The following is a 20,974-nucleotide window of genomic DNA, read 5'->3' on the forward strand; positions in this document are numbered from 1 at the left end:
CGCCCTGGGACATGCCCTATCAAGCAATACCTTCCTTTATTCAAGTTGTGTTATAGCTATCTTTTTTCCCCAGCCCAATTCAGTATTTCCTTGTTAGTTATTATTCAATCTACCCATCTAATCTTCAGCACTCTTCTGCAGCACATTTCAAAAGCTTCTATTCTCCTCTTGTCTGAACTGCTTATATTTATTATTAATTTCTGTCCTGATAAAAAGTCACACTCAGTGCAACTTTCAGCCTTCCTAGCCCAAGTGGCTTACACATCAGCCCAGCTGGCTCAAACGACTGTGGTGCTAAGTGCAGTCTTGCTCGCACATAACTTTCCCACACTATCAGATTAGTTATTTGGTTTACTATGGATAAAGTCTTCTAATTATAATGCAAATCAATCACTAATGTATATGCGGAAAAGGAAAAAAAATTCCAGAATTTTTTCACAGGTATCCCGGTTAAAAAATATACTTTTTCCCGGGCAAAAATACACTTTTTCTGTGCTAAGTGACAGTAGGTTTGCCATAGATTTTCCCTCAGAACTGTAAAACTTATCAATCTTTGAATAGTTAACATTTTATACACTGGCATAGAACTTCTCGGTGCTTTAGGGGGAGTGGTGGTGGGGGGGAGAGAAGTTTTGGAAAGACCTCTGGTAAAAAAAAGGAGAGAAGTTTTTGGAAGACCTTTGATGTACAGCAACATGATGCTGCATATTTTCATGTTACGAAAGTATAAATTCGAACTGGACCAAACACAGCACATTAGTATACAGAGCGTTGAAATTGAGATTGCTATGCCCTTTTCTAAACCAATCAAATCTCACGCCACATGTTCTCGCCAGCCGATGACAGCAGATATTCAGAGCGTAGGACAAATGTTGCAGTCTGCCAATAGCAAGATCACTGTTACATAGCGCAAACACACAAAGAGGAAAAGTTAATGGTTTATATTAATACACATAGTGTAGCTACAAGAAATGCTGAGCTTTCACATATAATATCGGTCTCGAAGATTAATAAGCTACAAGAGAAACTAAGCTCTCACTTGTAATATTGATCTTTTTTTGCGTGTGTTATACTTTAAGATACGTCACACAAATGTGACAGTAAATTTAAAATAATGACATAAATGTCTGGTCTTCTGGGCTCAAAATTCTGTGGCTGGTCCTCAAAGTGTTCAGTTCTAAATGAGAGTCAAATGCTCTGTGATTTAAGAAATTCATCCCACTTTCTCACACGTAACATAATTCATCTTGCGTTAAAGGAAATTTACTTCGAAAGTAACACTTCTCAAACCACCATTCACAATACTATCCTGAGACTGTTAGGAATAGGTTCGTTTCGGCAGTTGCCAGAGAGCTCCAGAAAACAGGCTTTATTGCGCAAGCATAGTTGCAGTGATGTGGGAAGCCAGCATGTTCGTATGTATACAGCATTAAGAGATCAACATTACGTCCTAAAAGAAACAGGACATCAGAGGATACTCCAAGAGCATTGGAATTTCATAAACCATACTAAAATACATAATTCGGCTTGAAGTGCACTTTGGTTTATCTAGATTCACAATGAAGTAGGTCCCACCTGATATTAAGCTTTTCAGTGTGGTTTTTGGAATGTAAATTTTCTTGGAGTACCAGTACTGAACTATCCCATGTTTGGTTCTTTATTATGGCATAATGCCATACATGGTAGCAGATGAAAACATGCACTTGAAATTCAGCAAACAACTGGATCTAGCCAATACTGTGGAATGAAATACTTTGCTTCAAATAAATTGATTGCCTCGCAATTAATGCTTGACAGCTAAAAACTTGGAAATAAAATCAAATCAAGAAACTGGAACTAACAATATATTTTTGCCTTCCATAATTATGTGAATGTATTTTAATTCACTTGATAGCTTCTGGCCACAGAAATCCGTTTTGTTTTCGTTTGACGTGGGAGCTGTAAACAAAGAAGAAACAGCGAAATAAGTTAAAGCAAACATGGGTCACGTGGAGACTACCCCCCCTTCCCACTACAACTCAAACAACTATTCGCATGTGCGTATCTGGCAGCTGCCGATACAGCTAACAGCCACAATTCAAGTAGCCGGAAGTGGGAGAAGGTACTGCTCATATGCGAGTCTACTGCACATGCACATGAGCCCACTGGCAACTGCTCAAACAAACCCAATGTAAACAGTTGCGATGTCACGCTCACAGAAAGCAGTTTATTGTTACGAGGTATTACATAGTCTTCACCCTAAGGCCTTTGACATATTTTTGCTATTTGTGTACGCTTGTGGATGCACAGTGTTTTGTTGTTATAAATGACACTTTTCCTTTGCAACTAAAGTTCTATTTTTTCCTCTCATTTATATTTTATTTCTGCAGTATTATTCTCCAGTAGCAGGATACAGTAGCATTCTTTGCTAGAGTATCAATACTTGCCAGTCAAAACTTCAAAAATTTAACTGAAAAGTAAAACAGTGAAAAATTCCCAGAATTCTGAAAAATTCCCAGGTTTTTTCCGGTTTTCTCCCAGATGAAGAAATTCCTGGTTTTCCCCCAGATTTCTCGGTTGTCCCGGGTCGTATACACCCTGATCATATGTTAACAAAATTGAAGGAAATGCATTCCTGTAGGGAGGAATCACTGATAATCCCAATGTAAGAATCCATTGACACATGGTAGTATTAACCTAGTACACAACATCAAAGACTCACATCTTCGCCCTATAAGTTTTAGGATGTTGCCAACAGATGTGAGGTATGCCACAGCACATGCAACACACTGGATTGATAAATATGGTATAGCAAGGTGCACAGCACAAAGGGCTAGTGAGCTCGGGGAGGGGGACTAGGGAGGGGGGGGTGGGGGAGCTGGACTGCTAGCACACCACCTCTGTTGCAGTGGGCTGAATTCAGCTTGCCAATGAAGCTGACCAGACAGGCTAGCCTACGGCTTGTACAGTGCAATACATTTCCTGTTCATAGAACACATGTAACATTAACATTTCATTCTTTGTCCCCTTCATAGCTGAATAGTCAGTGCATCTGCCTGCTGTGCTGAGGACTAGCAGGGATTTCTCCCTGGTGGGAGGACAGCAATAGTGTGCACACAGCGTATGAGACCAACTGAGGAGTAACTTGAGTGAGAAGTAGTGGCTCCATGGTTGTGGAAACCAATAATGGGCAGGAAAGAGTTTTGTAGACAAAACAATATATCATATTATCATTAATAAGATACAGTGATTTCCAAGCATGAGGATTGTTTCTGTAAATATAATGGTTAAAATAAATGTTGCTTTATTGTCAATACTAGACATAATAGAAAACATAGCTGATTTTGTTCTGTCAGGTACACTCACAAGAAAACAAAAACAAAGAAGATTAATGCATTTCCAATTGAAAAACATGAACAAAAAAAAGACCTAAAACTAAACCTTACAAAAGATCCCACTGCAAAACATTACAGTTTCTTCCACACTGTCATCTTGCGTAACACAATGTTTATGAACCAATTGGCCCTGCTCATAATTGCAGACACTTTTAATGCAGTTAAACATACTCATTACCCAACTGTCCACATAAGCCTGTGAGATATTTTCAAATTCCTCAACAGTGGCTTCTGTGATCGCCTGTATGGTCTCTAGTGGAACCGAATGATTGCCAACCACTCATTGTAGCATGGCTCGTGCATTCTTAATGCAGCTGAGATCTGGAGGATATGGAGACCATTCCATATGATTGTTCTATGCTCTGCCAGGAATGTGTTCACAAGATTGTGACAAATTGCCCCTTATTTGTGATGTACAAGATCTTTTAAAACTAGTTTTACCTCATATAGAATTAATTTTTTTCACAATAATGGCTCTGTTCACCATTTTTCCCTCATATAACTTAGTTTTGCCCTATACTAAGCATATTTCTTTGCAATTTTGGCTCATCTTACCATCCCCCCCCCCTCCCCATCTCTATCTTTCTTTCATGGCAACTATTCACACACACACATACACACACACACACACACACACAATATTTTGGTGTATCTCTGTCCAAGCAGTACTGCATTTCATCACATGAAATGAATCAATTTATCCTGCTATACTTCACTACAAACATTTTCTGTCACACAATGAATACAAACCTTGAACTGCAACTTGTACGGCCCTCTGTATTTGCTCTGGTAATTGCACAGGACCTAGCTTCAAAATGCCTGGATGATGTCGGGGTTTAATCTCTTTGTTCTCGATAGCTTCTGACACACTTTGTTCTAAAGTGACAACTGGTCTTGGATTAGTGGCAAACTGAAAGAATTAAATAAACATTCCAAATACAAACATATCCAACATGATGTTTTCTTTATACAAAATTCAAGTGACTATTTATTAACCAACTCAAAAACATGCATCCACATAATCTGACTGACATAATGTTTCAAAATAAATTAGTCCAATACATAACAGCTGTACTACAAATACAGAAATATACAAATTATCTAACACTGCGTGAGAGTAGCACATCTTACTTATGAACATGTGTCCAACATTGTTTTACGTTAACCTGAAACATAAGATGCAACAAGAAAAATAACAAACATGGCAACTAAGCACATATTTACTCTGCAGCTATGCTTCTGGAATGTAGCTGCTCACTGCAGGCACATTATAACTCCCTCTTAGCACGTTGCTGCCCCCATCTCGTTACACACAAGAAGTTTTTACTTGGCAACTTGAAATGGTCCAATTACATACATCTTTTTTATTCCCCATTAAAATATTAATTCCAGGTGTAAGGAGAGAATGATGAATTTTTAAACTGTTGCTGAGTGATGACTGAAGGGCAACAAGTCGGGAAAAATCCTTTTATTAATAACTTTGGAAAACAATGTTTCATGTTCACACCTACAAACGTCTGAGCCACCACCCAGCTTCCCAACTTCAAGTTCTGGAGAATCCAATATATGGGAGACCAATGTGAATGCAGCAGAGGTATGCAACAGAGGTCTAAGAGGTACATCATACACAATCTGCGTTTGTTACAAAAAAGGAAGACAATATTAAAATGGCAATAGTCAGTCACTGCATTGTATTTTTTCAGCACTGATGTATTTATAGTTGTGCCATGTTGGACTACAGCAGTTATCAATTATATTTTTAAAAACTGTTAGGATATCTAATACTACAAGGTGCAATACTTATCATATTACTCATACAATATATTGTGTTTTTAATTCGGAGGAGAATGGATTACTTTTACAAAGTGAATTGAAATGAAAGTACTCTCATTTTGTTTTCAACAACTTTGTACATTATGTAGGCTTTTTATCATTTGGTAGTCTTTGGATTTGAAAGTGCTGCCAGTAGCAGTGAAACTTTATTCAGTGAAGTCAGATGTGAATTCTAAGGCCCTGGTTATGATTTATAAACTGGAAAATTAATTTTCCCATGGAATTTTTTATTTTATGTCCCGTACAGCTGTGAGTCATCCAAGACAAACCAAAATAACTTAAGTTTTTACTGAACTTAAATACTTGGTATACACGGCAAAATCTAAGATACTTTAAAATAAAGCCAACCAGCCAGCCAGCCTACCTGCCCCCCCCCCCCTTCCTCTCTCTCTGTCCCCCCCCCTCCCTCTTTTAAGGGAAAATAGTAGTCTCTGACACTTTGCGTCTTCTGCCAACAGTGAACAGTAGTTTGTTCAAAAAAAGGTTACTGGCAAGGTAAAAGATGAGAAGGTATGATTTTGTCACAGGGAACACTCATACAAGCCACATTTGACACTCATACAACAATGTTAAAAGAGTGCACAGCCAAAGTATTGATGTAGCGTTTTAAGTAAAGCACTTATTGTTACAATGTAATACACAACAATTTAAAACAATACACTGATAAACTATTATTATCGTGTAAGAGGAGATTTACAAAATACCATTTCCAAAGCACATTCACATGCTGTAAAATAGTCTATTGTGAGTCATTTCTCCCACTTGTATTTTGTTAACTTCATAATATTTGCAGAAATGTTTGTTCAACCATGTCATTACCAACATGTGAAATGTCCTGGAGATTAACACCCACAGTGCTTTCTCCCTACACTACTGATGATTACTGAGATGAAGCAAGCTCCAGCAGATGCATCAGTGGCCTAGAGGAGTCAGGGAGGATACCACCGCACATAGCAACCAAAATAGGCAACCAAACATACAATGAGGAGTCGTAAAGTTTTATCATCATCTCAAAAAAATTGTGTAATTAATTTTTTGTTTGTGTGAAGGTACATGTCTGTCATCCTCGTACCCACTCAAAACTCCATTCCACAGAGATATAGGACACTGCTAAAGGCGCCAAAAGAAAATGGCACAGTCTACTGATAAAGGACAGATGTGATGCACAATTTTGCTTTCATTCCTTACAATGACTTACAATGACATGGGGTTTTCAATGTTATACCAGTACTGCAGATATGTACACACCAAGAAGCAAAGTATTAATTAGATAACTTAACTTCTCGCAGTGATAATTGAAACTTTCTTACTACCTATCATACGAGAACAGAAATCAGGCTGGTTCAATGACTTCATCATAGACTGGGTTGGCAAAGTGACGACAGAGAAACTATGTAAAAGACCTTGTATGGTGTGAGACAAAGCATGTTAATCAGAATTAGGTTGGTGTGCACATTAAGTTCCACTAATCAGCAATGATACAAGGAAGAAGAGGCCTACATGTTGTACCCATCACAATGATGTGCATCTCTTCAACCAACTAGCCACAGGCATTGCAGTTCAACATAATTAACACTGGCAAACCTTTTGGCAGCCAGAAATGATTAGTAGTCCTATTGAAAACTGAACTCAGAAAAGTTAATTCGAAAGCACGCTTACTTACTGCTCCAGAAGTGGAGATGATTAGCCACCGAAGTTTGCTTGATATTCTCTATGTAAATTTCAGAAAAGAATAGGATCATAAATGTATGTTGTAACTTCATAATTGCTTACTTCTGTACATGATTAACATGTATATACTATGTCCTACCTCTAAACTGTTATTAATAATGTGCAAGATCATGGCTCTCTGGCTTATTTGTGAGCACGCTTGTGTATGGTTGTGATCTGTCCATCTAAAAGGGGAAACTGGGAGCATACATAACCGTCTGACAGCTAGGCACAGTGCAAAGCAGAAATGAGGTGGTGGTTGGAACAAAATATTGCTGTCAACTAAGCCTGTCATGGGTCTGTCCAAAGTGATGGGCACACACACAAGCTGACTCAGGTCTCACAATAAGAGTTTATCAATCCATATAGCTAAGTGATAGTGTAAAATACAAATGGAAAGATTTCAAAGAGATAAAAAGAATTGGACTGTGCGCTACATAATAACATTATCACACCATGGAAAATCTAGGACGGGATAACAACAATACTATGAAAAGGGCAGATTGCTACTCACAATATAGTGGAGATGCTGAATTGCAGAACAAGTACAACAAGAACAGTACAAAACATGTGACCTTTCAGCCAAAATGCCTTGCTAAGGAAGAAGCTCGGGTGTGAAGGGTGAGTGCTAGCAGGGTACAGGTGTGGGACAGGAAAGTGCTGCTTGTGGGAGGATGCAGGGACATGGTGGAGACAGTGTAGGGCAGCTGTGTGCAGTTGGGAGATTAGATTGGGGAGGAGGAAAGGGGCAGTTGGGGGTGAAATGGGGGGGGGGGGCAGAAAACAGTAGAGGAATGGTAAAAAGAGACTGGATGAACTGATTAAATAGAAGGTCATGTAGTGGTAGAGTGGAAGAGGGGAAGGGGGTAGGTGGGTGAAGAATAGACACTAATGAACAGTGCAAGGCCAGTGGGTTGTGTGAACATAGGATGTATTGCAGGGAGAGTTCCCACCAGCGCGATTCAGAAAAGTTGGTGTTGGTAGGAAGGATCCAGATGGTGCAGGCTTTGAAGCAGTCACTGAAGTGAAGAACACTGTGTTGAGTGGCATGCTCGGCAACTGAGGGGACCAGCTGTCTCTTTGGGCATAGCTTGTGGGTGGCCACTAATGCAGATAGACAACTTGCTGGTTGTCAAGCCCACATAGAATGCAGCACAGCAGTTGAAGTTTAACTTCTACATCACATAATTGCTTTTACAGATAGCCCTGCCTTTGATGGGGTAGGTGATGCTAGTGACCAGAATGGTGTACGTGGTGGTGGTGGTAGTGGTGGTGGTGGTGGTGGTGGTGGGAGAATGTATCGAACAGGTCTATTACAGGGATATGAGCCATCAGGTAAGGGGTTGGGAGCAGGGGTAAAGTAGGGATGGATGAGGATATTGCGTAGGTTTGGTGGGGTGGGAAGTATAGTAGGGAGGATATTCCTCATTCCAGGGTACTGTGAGAGGAAGTCAAAACCTTGGCAGGGAATGTGATTCCACTGGATGGTACTGAGTTACAATGGGAATGTTCCTTTGTGGCCAGACAGGGGGACTCTGGGAGATGGTGGGAGACTGGAGAGATGAGGCACAGGAGATCTGTTTTTGTACAAGTTTGGAGGGTAATTTCAGTCTGTGAAGGCCTCAGTAATCCTCTTGCTATATTTGTAGAGAGGCTGCTCATCATTATACACGCAAAGGCCATGGAAGGCTTGTCTGTATGGAAGGGACTTCTTGGTATGGGTGGCAGCTGTCAAATTAGACGTATTGCTGGTGGTTAGTAGATTTGATACAGATGGAGGTACTGATGTGGCTATTTCTGACGTGAAGATCAATATAAGATGTCGTCAATGTATCTGAACCAGGTGAGGGGTTTGGGATTCTGAATGGTTAGGAAGGGTTCCTAATGCCTGACTGATTCCAAACCTATACATACCTTCTGTTCACCATGACTAACTATACCCTCACCCAAAATTACTTAACCTTTGAAGGGACCACCTATAAACAAATCCATGTTATGACAATGGGCACCCACATGACACAATCCTATGCCAACAAATTCATGGACAATCTACAAGAATTCTTCCTAGACATCCACAACTTCAGAACACAAAAACCAAAAAACAAAACACAAACACACCATCCTAATTCCCCCCCCCCCAAAAAAAAAAGCTCTCTTCCTCCTACAAAACCCCAAACCACATTCAACATGGACCAAGCAAGGTGGCACAGAAGTTAACACACTGGACTTGCATTCAGGAGGATGATAGCTCGTCTATATCTACATAGATACTCCGCAAGCCACCATATGTTGGGTGGCAGAGGGTACTCTGTACCAATACTAGTCATTTCTTTTCTTGTTCCACTCACAAATTGAGCTAGGGAAAAATGATTGTCTACAAGCCTATGTATTAGCCCTAATATTTCTTATCTTACCTTCACAGTCCTGAAACACTATGTATGTTGCAACAGTAGAACAGTTCGGAAGTCAGCTTTAAATGCTGGTTCTCTAAATTTTCTCAACAGCGTTTCTTGAAAAGAACTTCGCCTTACCTCCAGGGTTCCCATTTGAGTTCCCAAAGCATCTCCGTAACACGTGATGTTCATACCTACCGGTAACAAATCTAGCAGCCCACCTCTGAATTGCTTCGATGTCTTCCTTCAATCCGACCTGGCAAAGACCCCAAACACTCAAACAGTGCTCAAAAATAAGTCCCACCAACATCCTATATGTGATTTCCTTTACAGATGAACCACTCTTTCTTAAAATTCTCCCAATAAACTGAAGTCAACCATGCGCCTTCCCTACCACAGTTCTCACATGCTCAGTCCATCTTAAATTGCTTTACAATGTTATGCCCACATATTTAAATGACTTGACTGTGTCATGCGGACCACTAGTAATACTGTATCCGAATATTACAGGTTTGTTCTTCCTATTCTTCAGCACTGACTTACATTTTCCCACATTCAGGGCTAGCTACCATTCATCACGCCAATTGGAAAATTTGTCTGTCATCTTGTATCCTCCTACAGTCACTCAACTTTGACACCTTACTGTACACCACAGCACCATCCGCAAACAACCACAGATTGCTGCCCACCAAATCATTTATGTTAGAGAGCAATAGGGGTCCTAAACACTTCCCTGGAGCACTCCTGACGATATCCTCATCTCTCATGAACACTCTCCATCAATGACAGCATACTGGTTTCTATTCTTAATAAGTCTTCGACCCACACACATACCTATGAACTTATTTCATATGCTCGTACCTTCATTAACGGCCTACAATGGGGCACCATATAAAATGCAACTTCCTGGCAGATTAAAACTGTGTGCCGGATCGAGACTCGAACTCGGGACCTTTGTCTTTCGCAGGCAAGTGCTCTACCAACTGAGCTACCCAAGCATGACTCACAACCTGTCCTCACAGCTTCAATTCTGCCAGTACCATGTCTCCTACCTTCCAAATTTCACAGAAGTTCATCAGCGAACCTGGTAGAGTACTTGCCTGCAAAAGGCAAAGGTCCTGAGTTCAAGCCTCGGTCCAGCACACAGTTTTAACTGTCCAGGAAGTTTCATATCAGCATACACTCCATTGCAGAGTGAAAATCTAATTCAGGAAACATCCCCCAGGCTGTGGCTAAGCCATGTCTCCACAATATCCTTTCTTCCACGAGTGTTAGTTCTGTAAGGTTCACAGAAGAGCTTCTGTGAAGTTAGAAAGGTAGGAGAAAGGTGCTGGCAGAATTGAAGCTGTGAGGATGGGTTGTGAGTCATGCTTGGGTAGCTCAGCTGGTAGGGCACTTGCCCGCAGAAAGCAAAGATGCCGAGTTCGGGTCTTGGTCAGGCATACAGCTTTAATCTGCCCGGAAGTTCCATATCAGTGCACACACCACTACAGAGTGAAAATCTCATACTGTATCAAATGTTTTCTGGAAATTTAGAAAAATGGAATCTGCCAGTTGGTGTTCACCCATAGTTCGCAGTATATCATGTGAGTAAAGTGCAAGTTGAGTTTTGCATGAGCGATGCCTTTTAGAACCATGGTGATTCATGAACATAAGCTTCTCAGTCTCAAGAAAGTTTGTTATATTCAAACTGTGAATATGTTCAAGGATTCTGCACCAAATCGAAGTTATGGATAGTGGTCTGTAATCTTTTACCCTTCTTGTACCAGGTGTACCGGTATGAAATGAGCATTAAGATACAAATGTGTCGATAGGTAACATTTGTTGTGAACAAGCCTTATCATATGTTTTAATCGTGTTAACAATGTCGAATTTTGTACCAGAAAGTGATGATTTGCGGAAAGCATTAACTTTTTGTTTTCATTTGAAAAAAAGTACTGCAGAGTCACATCGAATGCTTGTCGAGGCGTATGGTGATCATGCTGTATCAGAAGCAACAGGCAGAAGATGGTTTCAATGGTTCAGAAATAATGATTTTGATGTAAGAAATGAAGAGTGTGGAAGACCACCAAAAAAGTTAGAAGATGCTGAATTGCAAGCAATATTGGATGAAGATGATACTTTGAGTCAGAAGTAAATGGCAGCAATGCTAAATGTTGCACAACAAACAATTTCTGACCGTTTGAAAGCTATGGGAAAGATCCAAAAGTGTGGAAAATGGGGGCCACAGGAATTGAATGAAAGGTAGAAGGAAAACCGAAAAACCATTTGTCAAATTTTGCTTCAAAGACATGAAAGAAAATCAATTTTGCATCGAATTGTTACTGCTGATGAAAAATGGATTTATTTTAAGAATCCTAAACGGAAAAAATCATGGGTTAATCCAGGGCAACCATCAACATTGACTGCAAAACCAGATCGATTTGGCAAGAGGACAATACTTTGTGTTTGGTGGGATCAGAAAGGTGTGGTGTATCATGAGCTTCTAAAACCCAGAGAAACTGTGAATACTAATCGCTACAGACAACAAATGATCAATTTGAATTATGTATTGATTGAAAAAAGACCAGAATGGGCCAGAAGACATGGCAAAGTTATTTTTTTACACGACAATGCATCTGCACACAAAGCAAAACTGGTTCAGGATACAATCAAAACACTTGGCTGGGAGCTGCTACCCCACCCTCTGTATTCACCAGACTTGGCCCCTTCCGACTACCATTTGTTTTCATCAACAGGACACGCATTGGCTGAGGAACACCTCGATTCCTACGAAGAAGTCGAAACTTGGGTGTCTGATTGGTTTGCTTCAAAAGACGAACATTTCTATTGGCGTGGTGTCCATAAATTGCCAAAAAGGTGGTCAAAATGTATAGAAAGCAATGGTAAGGACTTTGAATAAAATGTTTTCACTTTTCAATTCAAAATTCCTGTTTCATTGTCACAAAAAAACGCTCATTTCATACTGGTACACCTGGTATACTGGAGTCACCTGTGCCTTTTTCCATCCTGATTTAGGTTTACCATCCTGGTTTAGGTTTTTTGCGATTTCCATAAATTGCTTCAGAAAAATGCCAGGATGGTTCCTTTGAAAGGTCACGGCCGATTTCCTTCGGCATCCTTATATAATCCAAGATTGTGCTCCATCTCTAATGACCTCGTTGTTGACAGGATGTTAAAAACTAATCTCCTCCTCCTCCCACATTCAACACAGCACAACCCCTTCCCCTTCACCACAAACATTAACTAACCACTTTAAGCATATACATTTTACCCTCAAACATCATAAAATACTTAAAACAGCAACAATTATTAGGCACACTTTTCCTCCAACAATACTCATCAAGATGAGATGAGACTGCAGAGTCAAAGTGCACCTCTTCCCCCTCCCTATAACAGATCCCCCTTTGAATAATCATTAAATTCTACACTATGATTAACACTCAAATACCAAAAACCCCTAGGGCGATAAAAATTCCCATAAGAAGAAAAACAAGTACAAGTGATGGCAGATCCCTCCACAATATATCGCTCTATTAACCCCACCATAACCCATTTTGTCTAACGGACCATTACCCTAAAAACATCATCAAAACACCCACCCCAGAGGCAACAGCCCCCACACCAACGTCCCAACAGGATGACTGCTCCTCCTATGCTTAGCCTTACTAACAGAGATGTATCTACACTCCTGGAAATGGAAAAAAGAACACATTGACACCGGTGTGTCAGACCCATCATACTTGCTCCGGACACTGCGAGAGGGCTGTACAAGCAATGATCACACGCACGGCACAGCGGACACACCAGGAACCGCGGTGTTGGCCGTCGAATGGCGCTAGCTGCGCAGCATTTGCGCACCGCCGCCGTCAGTGTCAGCCAGTTTGCCGTGGCATACGGAGCTCCATCGCAGTCTTTAACACTGGTAGCAAGCCGCGACAGTGTGGACGTGAACCGTATGTGCAGTTGACGGACTTTGAGCGAGGGCGTATAGTGGGCAAGCGGGAGGCCGGGTGGACGTACCGCCGAATTGCTCAACACGTGGGGCGTGAGGTCTCCACAGTACATCGATGTTGTCGCCAGTGGTCGGCGGAAGGTGCACGTGCCCGTCGACCTGGGACCGGACCGCAGCGACGCACGGATGCACGCCAAGACCATAGGATCCTACGCAGTGCCGTAGGGGACCGCACCGCCACTTCCCAGCAAATTAGGGACACTGTTGCTCCTGGGGTATCGGCGAGGACCATTCGCAACCGTCTCCATGAAGCTGGGCTACTGTCCCGCACACCGTTAGGCCGTCTTCCGCTCACGCCCCAACATCGTGCAGCCCGCCTCCAGTGGTGTCGCGACAGGCGTGAATGGAGGGACGAATGGAGACGTGTCGTCTTCAGCGATGAGAGTCGCTTCTGCCTTGGTGCCAATGATGGTCGTATGCGTGTTTGGCGCCGTGCAGGTGAGCGCCACAATCAGGACTGCATACGACCTAGGCACACAATGGCAACACCCGGCATCATGGTGTGGGGAGCGATCTCCTACACTGGCCGTACACCACTGGTGATCGTCGAGGGGACACTGAATAGTGCACGGTACATCCAAACCGTCATCGAACCCATCGTTCTACCATTCCTAGACCGGCAAGGGAACTTGCTGTTCCAACAGGACAATGCACGTCCGCATGTATCCCGTGCCACCCAACGTGCTCTAGAAGGTGTAAGTCAACTACCCTGGCCAGCAAGATCTCCGGATCTGTCCCCCATTGAGCATGTTTGGGACTGGATGAAGCGTCGTCTCACGCGGTCTGCACGTCCAGCACGAACGCTGGTCCAACTGAGGCGCCAGGTGGAAATGGCATGGCAAGCCGTTCCACAGGACTACATCCAGCATCTCTATGATCGTCTCCATGGGAGAATAGCAGCCTGCATTGCTGCGAAAGGTGGATATACACTGTACTAGTGCCGACATTGTGCATGCTCTGTTGCCTGTGTCTATGTGCCTGTGGTTCTGTCAGTGTGATCATGTGATGTATCTGACCCCAGGAATGTGTCAATAAAGTTTCCCCTTCCTGGGACAATGAATTCATGGTGTTCTTATTTCAATTTTCAGGAGTGTATTTCTACACCCCTGCCCCTCCTCCCAAAGAATGTCTACAATTAATAAATTCACTACACTCTTCACGATAGAACAAATACCAGTCCAACACATACCTACTACTCACACCAGTCTCATGCACCAGGATAATGATAGCACCAACAGCAAGTCACCAACTCTACATTACACAAGGTCAACTTCGAAGAAAAAAATCGATTTTTGGGTAAATGCATTTTCGAAAAATTTAGACTCTCCCGTTTAATACCATGTATAAAATATTTGGATGACGTGAATAGAACTATTTTAAATAATTTTTTAAAATAATTTTGACACACGATGTTCCGCACCTTGTATATGAGACGCGAAATATACCTGATATAGACAGCCTTGCCAGAGATATAATTGAGCACAAGAGAGTTAGCTTTTCTGTTGGCTACACTGCTAGACAGTTGACAATAGACTCTGCACCACTTGTATTGTTTCCTTTGTGAGTACATCCATGTCATTATTGTGAAAGTCGTATGTGGAGAAGTCATTGAGTTTTCTTTCCTTCAACATGCCAAGACCTAGTCTGAAGGTATTTAGAAAGCGTGTACATTGGCGCAAAAAAGTAAAGTGTACTAAAAATTCGTCTGATTCATCTTCATCAGTATCCAATGTCCCACTAGCGACTAACCTCAACAATGGTAGTGATACATTGAGTGATGCTGCTGCCACTACACCGGAAAGTGCTTCAAGAAGAAAACTAGCTGGAATTGAAGAAGAATACAAGAAACTAAATGCTGGGATTACAAAATATGAGGTAATTAACGTCACTTTATTATCAGACACTTTGGAGAACAATGTGTGCTGCAAACAATGTGGAAAATGTGTTGTTTCATTGAAAACAAACTTACATGTAGGGCTTGCTTGTGAATTAGAGTTGATGTGCAGTTATTGCAAACACAGTGTTACTTTCTTCAATTCCTCACATGTTACTGCAGATACAGGTAAACTATACGATATAAACATTAGACTGGTTTATGGATTATGGTGTATAGGAAAGGGCAGTGCTGCAGGTGCCATGTTGTGTGGTGTGATGAACCTCCATCCTCCACCTTCAAAATTTTACAAACACATAATTGCAATAGGCTGTGCTGTAGAAGATGTGGCACAGGAAAACATGAAAGATGCTGTTGAGGAAGCAGTTGTTGAAAATAATAATAGCAGAGACTTGTCCATAGCTTTTGATGGAAGCTGGCAGAAGAGAGGCCACACATCTCTGAATGGTGTAGCAACAGCTGCAAGTGTGGACACTGGTAAGGTAGTTGATGTGGCAATACTTTCCAAGCATTGCAGATGCAAAGAGAAAATGAAAAATAAACATGAAGAGGAGTGCATGGCAAATTACTATGGGTCAAGTGGTGGTATGGAAGTTGCTAGTGTAAGAAGTATTTATCAACGCTCAGTAAAATGGTACAACGTTAGGTACATAAATTATCTTGGAGATGGTGACTCAAAGGCTTTCAAAGAATTTGAAGAACTGAGACCCTATGGTAACGATGTGAAAATTTCCAAACTGGAGTGTGTTGGCCGTGTTCAGAAAAGGATGGGATCAAGACTTCGACGGCTCAAGATGAAAGGCAAGAAATTGAGTGATGGAAAAACTTTAGATAGGAAAAATAGACTGGCATATGCTACAATAGATCATATTTAGAAGTGCTATGGTCTAGCAATAAGACAGAATACAGCAGATGCAGAATTAATGAGAAGAGCAGTCTGGGCTCTGTTTTTTCATACAGCTTCAAACAATGAGAATCCCCAACATGGGCTATGTCCAAAAGGAAACGATAGTTGGTGCAAGTACAACAGAGGCAAGGTAACTAAGAAACAATACAATCACCCTCATCACCTGCCACCTGCCATAATGGATGAAATAAAACCAATATTCCGAGACCTCGCAGATATTAGTCTACTAAAGAAATGTCTTCATGACCGGACTCATAATCCAAATGAGTGTGTGAACCATGTGATATGGAATAGACTACCTAAAACTGTGTTTGTGGGTATAAACACACTTCACTTTGGCGTTTATGATGCTGTTTCATCATTCAATCAGGGCAATATAACAAAGTGCAAAGTTCTGCAGAAGTTGGGGCTCTGTGTAGGACTACGAACTGCCACAGCTATGCTTTGTTTGGACAAGGAACGGCTCAGGTCTTCAGATAATGCCATAAAAGTATATTCAAAGATGGCTAGACAGCATAGCAGAGCCATCAAGAGGAAGCTGTTGGACGATTCTGATGATACAAGCTATGGAGCAGGCTTGTACTGAAGTAAAAACTTTGAAGCTAATTTCCCATAACTTTAGTTTTTTTGTGTATAAGGTACATTTTCTCAGGGCCTATTTATAGTAGAAAGATTAAATTTTCTGTAGTTGTTCCTTAAGACCTTCTAATATATCTGAATTAAAAGATATGTGGAATTATTTTGTATTAATGGATGTAAATTTTAAAATACTTGTTAAAATGTATAACTTTTTTAACATTTACAAAAAATAAAATATCTGAAAAACTATACATTATTTTTTCAAAATTAATAATTCAGCATAAAAGCAGAACATATCTCTGTGATCTGTGAAAAAATCATGAGTATCGTCCAAATAACAAATGAGAAAATGTTCCTAACTTTTAGCTCAATTTAACATTGTAAGCATAGGGTGTTCCGTATACCCTTAAACCAGGAACCTCTCTTAATTGATCTCAAAACATTTCCTCAATGAGGAACTCTAGACAATTTCATCAGCACCCCACACTGGCAGTACCTAACATATTCATGGAGGAAACTAAGAAACTGCAGAAATTTTATGACAAGAGCTCTATCGTCTTCCAGAGTAGCATCTAAAGACCAAGTCCTAAATTTCACAGTCAGATCAACATCTACAAACAAACAACAAAGGCACAAAATTCAATTTAACACGTGAACTAATTACAGACAATGAACTAACAGCCCAAAAACTGAAAACAATAACAACTGAAATTGAAAATTACTCACTAATAAACCAAGAACCTCCAAAAAAGCACTGTGGATCAAAGAAAAACTCCAATATGAAACACTCAAAAACACTGCTGGAAAAATTCATTATACCAGTACAAGACTCTCCAATTCCGTGACACACACCACTGAAACTAACAACAATACCATGAAAAGGGCAGATTGCTACTCACAATATAGTGGAGATGCCGAATTTCAGACCAGTACAACAAGAACAGTACAAAACATGTGACCTTTCAGCCAAAACGCCTTCTTCTAAAGAAGACAACACATTATGCAAATAAAACACACACACACACACACACACACACACACACGACCACTGTCTCTAGCCACTGAGGTCAGACTGTGGAGAACTGCACACAATGGAAGAAGCAGTCTGCACGGTGGGGCTAAGGAAGAAGCTCGGGTGTGAAGGGTGAGTGCTAGCAGGGTACAGGTGTGGGACAAGAAAGTGCTGCTTGTGGGAGGATGCAGGGACATGGTGGAGACAGTGTAGGGCAGCTGTGTGCAGTTGGGAGATTAGATTGGAGAGGAGGAAAGGGGCAGTTGGGGGTGAAAGGGGGGGGGGCAGAAAACAAGAGCAGTAGAGGAGTAGTAAAAAGAGACTGTGTGAACTGATGAAATAGGTCGTGTAGTGCTGGAGTGGAAGAGGGGAAGGGGGTCGACAGAAGCGTCCGATCCCACGCGTCGGGTTTGACCCGTGACGTAAGGGTGTTGTCGTGTGTGACGTCATGACGGAGCGGAGTTTTGTTTGTGAGTGTGGCGTGTTTGTAGATGTCGTCGTGTTGTGGTTTGTTGTGCTCTCTGGTGGTATGTTCAGGGTTTTCGTTAGTGTGGTGTAATGGGCTCAGTTTCCTTTTGCTCATTATCCAGAATTGTTCGAGTGTCGGCTGTAATTGTAGTGGAATTCGTTTCAGTGAGTTAACGATTATGTGTGAAGGTTAATTTAGTGTTGTTCGCTGTACGTCGTGTGGTAATTTTAGTAAAATTAATCGGTTGTTGTTTTTGTTCAGGAATGGATATGACGGATAAAATTAACAGTCCGCAGGTCAAGGGAAGTCTCCGATCCCAATGTGTAGCTGTGTATGTTGGTATTGGTATCGGGAGATGTTTTTGAGCTATATAGGCTAAGGGAAGTGTTTGATCCTAATTTATGGGATCGGGAGCTGCCGTTGAGCTATATAGGTCAAGGGAAGTGTCCTATTCCAGATGCTATTGTGTTTAATGGTATTTGGGGAATTTTGTGATGTCGGTTTATTTCGACGTTTTGTGTGGCTTTGAATGGGGGTGGATGTCTAAATTTGTTTATATTTAGTTTGCCCCCACCCAAAAACACCTGATTTCACGCGCTTGTCCCGTTAGTGTCATTAGGCTTTTTGTGGTAAGTGTGTTTGTTTGTTTTTCGATGTATTTTCGTCCTCATAATGTGTGCGTAACGACTTTATATGCGCCATATTGGAATCGTGGTTTATGGTCGTTTCCGCCATATTTGTGACGTCATGGGTCAAAGCAGACGGGCGGGATCGGACGCTTCCGTATTTCCGGGGAAGGGGGTAGGTGGGTGAAGAATAGGCACTAATGAACAGTGCAAGGCCAGTGGGTTGTGTGAACATACGATATATTGCAGGGAGAGTTACCACCGGCGTGATTAAGAAACGTTGGTGTTGGTAGGAAGGAACCAGGTGGTGTAGGCTTTGAAGCAGAAAATTGACAAAGTATAATTAAAGAAAATGGAAAACCAACATTTTTTATAAAAAGGGTTAGAACCTCCCAACATTTGGTTAGAGCAATTTCTGGTTTAAATAAGATAAATCTTGGATTGCTCAGTGAGGATATAAATGCAAGTCTTGTGAGCAAAACACACACACACAGTGAGAAGTTTCTGTGCAACACTATTCCAGCACAAATACCTAAAGCTATACAAAAACAACTATCAAGAAAATGATTACAAGGTTCATAAATTAAATATAATTAAAGAATGGGATTCACAGACAGCCACAATGATAGGTGAGTCACTTTATTATAAAAACTAGTTCATGCATTTTATGTCGGTGGCACATGGTTTTTGTTTTTCATTCTTTAGTTAGCACACTGGATATACAAGGCTATCATAAAAATCTAAGATAGTATGGATCTTGAAATGAAGAAACTCTCGCAACGTTCATAAACTAATGAACAGCACATAGTCGATATTATTTGAAAGCCATCAGTGATACAGAAATTTCTTTAAACACTCTAACACTCTACCAAAAGCAACAGATTTTGTATAACTAATCGAATACACACAATGAAACAGATGCTGTAAAACTGATGTGCACTATGGTAACCAGTAGCACTGTCCCTAGTGTGCGTTTAAGATTCACAGGAGAAGAAATATAATTTCTGCAGATTGGTATGAATGTGAAACCACTGTTAATCAAGACATTCTGAAGAACTGAAAGATCTGGAGCGGATTTACGAAGAACGGATGAGCGCAGCCAAATGCATATTAATATAAACTTACAGGACAATAAATGAAGCAAAATGCAACATTTTACTTTCCTTCATTTAACACAACTGCTATTAAGGTTAACAAGTAACTTGCCTTTCGTGACAGGCGCAAAATTTTCTGCGGTATATCGGCTTTCATTCTCATGTTTGTAAACAAATATCAGACTCTCTAACAAACCCAAAGATACTTTAAATTCTGTAGTGACAACCTGTGATGTACATCTGAGCATCAGAAGCATTCTGGAGAGACAGGCTGCGAATGCGGACTACCGAAGACAAATTTATCTGCGGTTAGTTTATTGCGATGGTACATGGCTGTAGCCCCTAGCCGTTCTAGCAGGTGAACTAAAGCAGTACTTTCAATGCAGTTTTGGAAGCTATTACTGAGTTTTTTAACCCTCGAGACAATGACCCCACTCTATCATCGCTACTTACGCGAATCTCATGAGAGGTAATCAGCTCTTCACCACCAAGCGATTTTTGGAGTATGTTTATCTCATTATGTCAATCGCGCTAGGTGGTTTAGTGAAGTACTTGACCATTAAACTAAATATCTGGGGTTTAATGCTGTACTGATGCAGGAAATTGTTCTCTTATCTCTTGCAAGGAAGTGTTGCAATTAAGAACGCCAAGTTTCACAATGATACAGAGTCCACATTAAATTAGATAACTAATTTCTTAGGTCGTAACATGTTAATGGCACACCAAAGGCGATATAGCAATACCGGCGGCAACAATAATCATTTATTACTGCGCCCACTGTATCAAAACCAGTACCGGTACTATGCAAAACATTGTGAAATGTGTGGCAGACTATACTTCCCACTGTACCACATATTAAAAATTCCGTTATACCGTTCACCCATTCACATGTAAAAGAATAACACCATAAACGCTGTTCTCAGCGTTGTAATTAGTCGAATCTCGTCATTGCGGTTCCTTCAGGAGTGATGCGTAGGAAGCTGTAGTGTTTTCCTAGATCCATCACTTAATACTCGTTTTTGACATATTGTATGTAGGCTTCCAATGCACAACTGGTGTCTTTCTTCA

The 20,974-nt window shown here is 41.0% G+C and overlaps 1 protein-coding gene across 1 annotated transcript in view; it reads right to left on the reverse strand.

Annotated features, from left to right (window-relative positions):
* The window catches only part of LOC126187448 (methyltransferase-like protein 17, mitochondrial), a 126,749-nt gene extending 106,578 nt beyond the window's left edge, over positions 1 to 20,171 (reverse strand). Inside the window, exons 1-2 of the mRNA XM_049928537.1 lie at positions 20,019 to 20,171; positions 4,125 to 4,284 (exon numbers count right to left, since the gene is read on the reverse strand). Coding sequence (XP_049784494.1) covers positions 4,125 to 4,284; positions 20,019 to 20,069 — 211 coding nt within the window. The 5' untranslated portion in view covers positions 20,070 to 20,171. The remainder of the gene's footprint in view (positions 1 to 4,124; positions 4,285 to 20,018) is intronic.
* Between the last annotated feature and the right edge of the window lie 803 nt (positions 20,172 to 20,974).

The sequence above is a fragment of the Schistocerca cancellata genome, chromosome 1 (assembly GCF_023864275.1).
Source record: "Schistocerca cancellata isolate TAMUIC-IGC-003103 chromosome 1, iqSchCanc2.1, whole genome shotgun sequence".
NCBI lineage: Eukaryota > Metazoa > Arthropoda > Insecta > Orthoptera > Acrididae > Schistocerca > Schistocerca cancellata.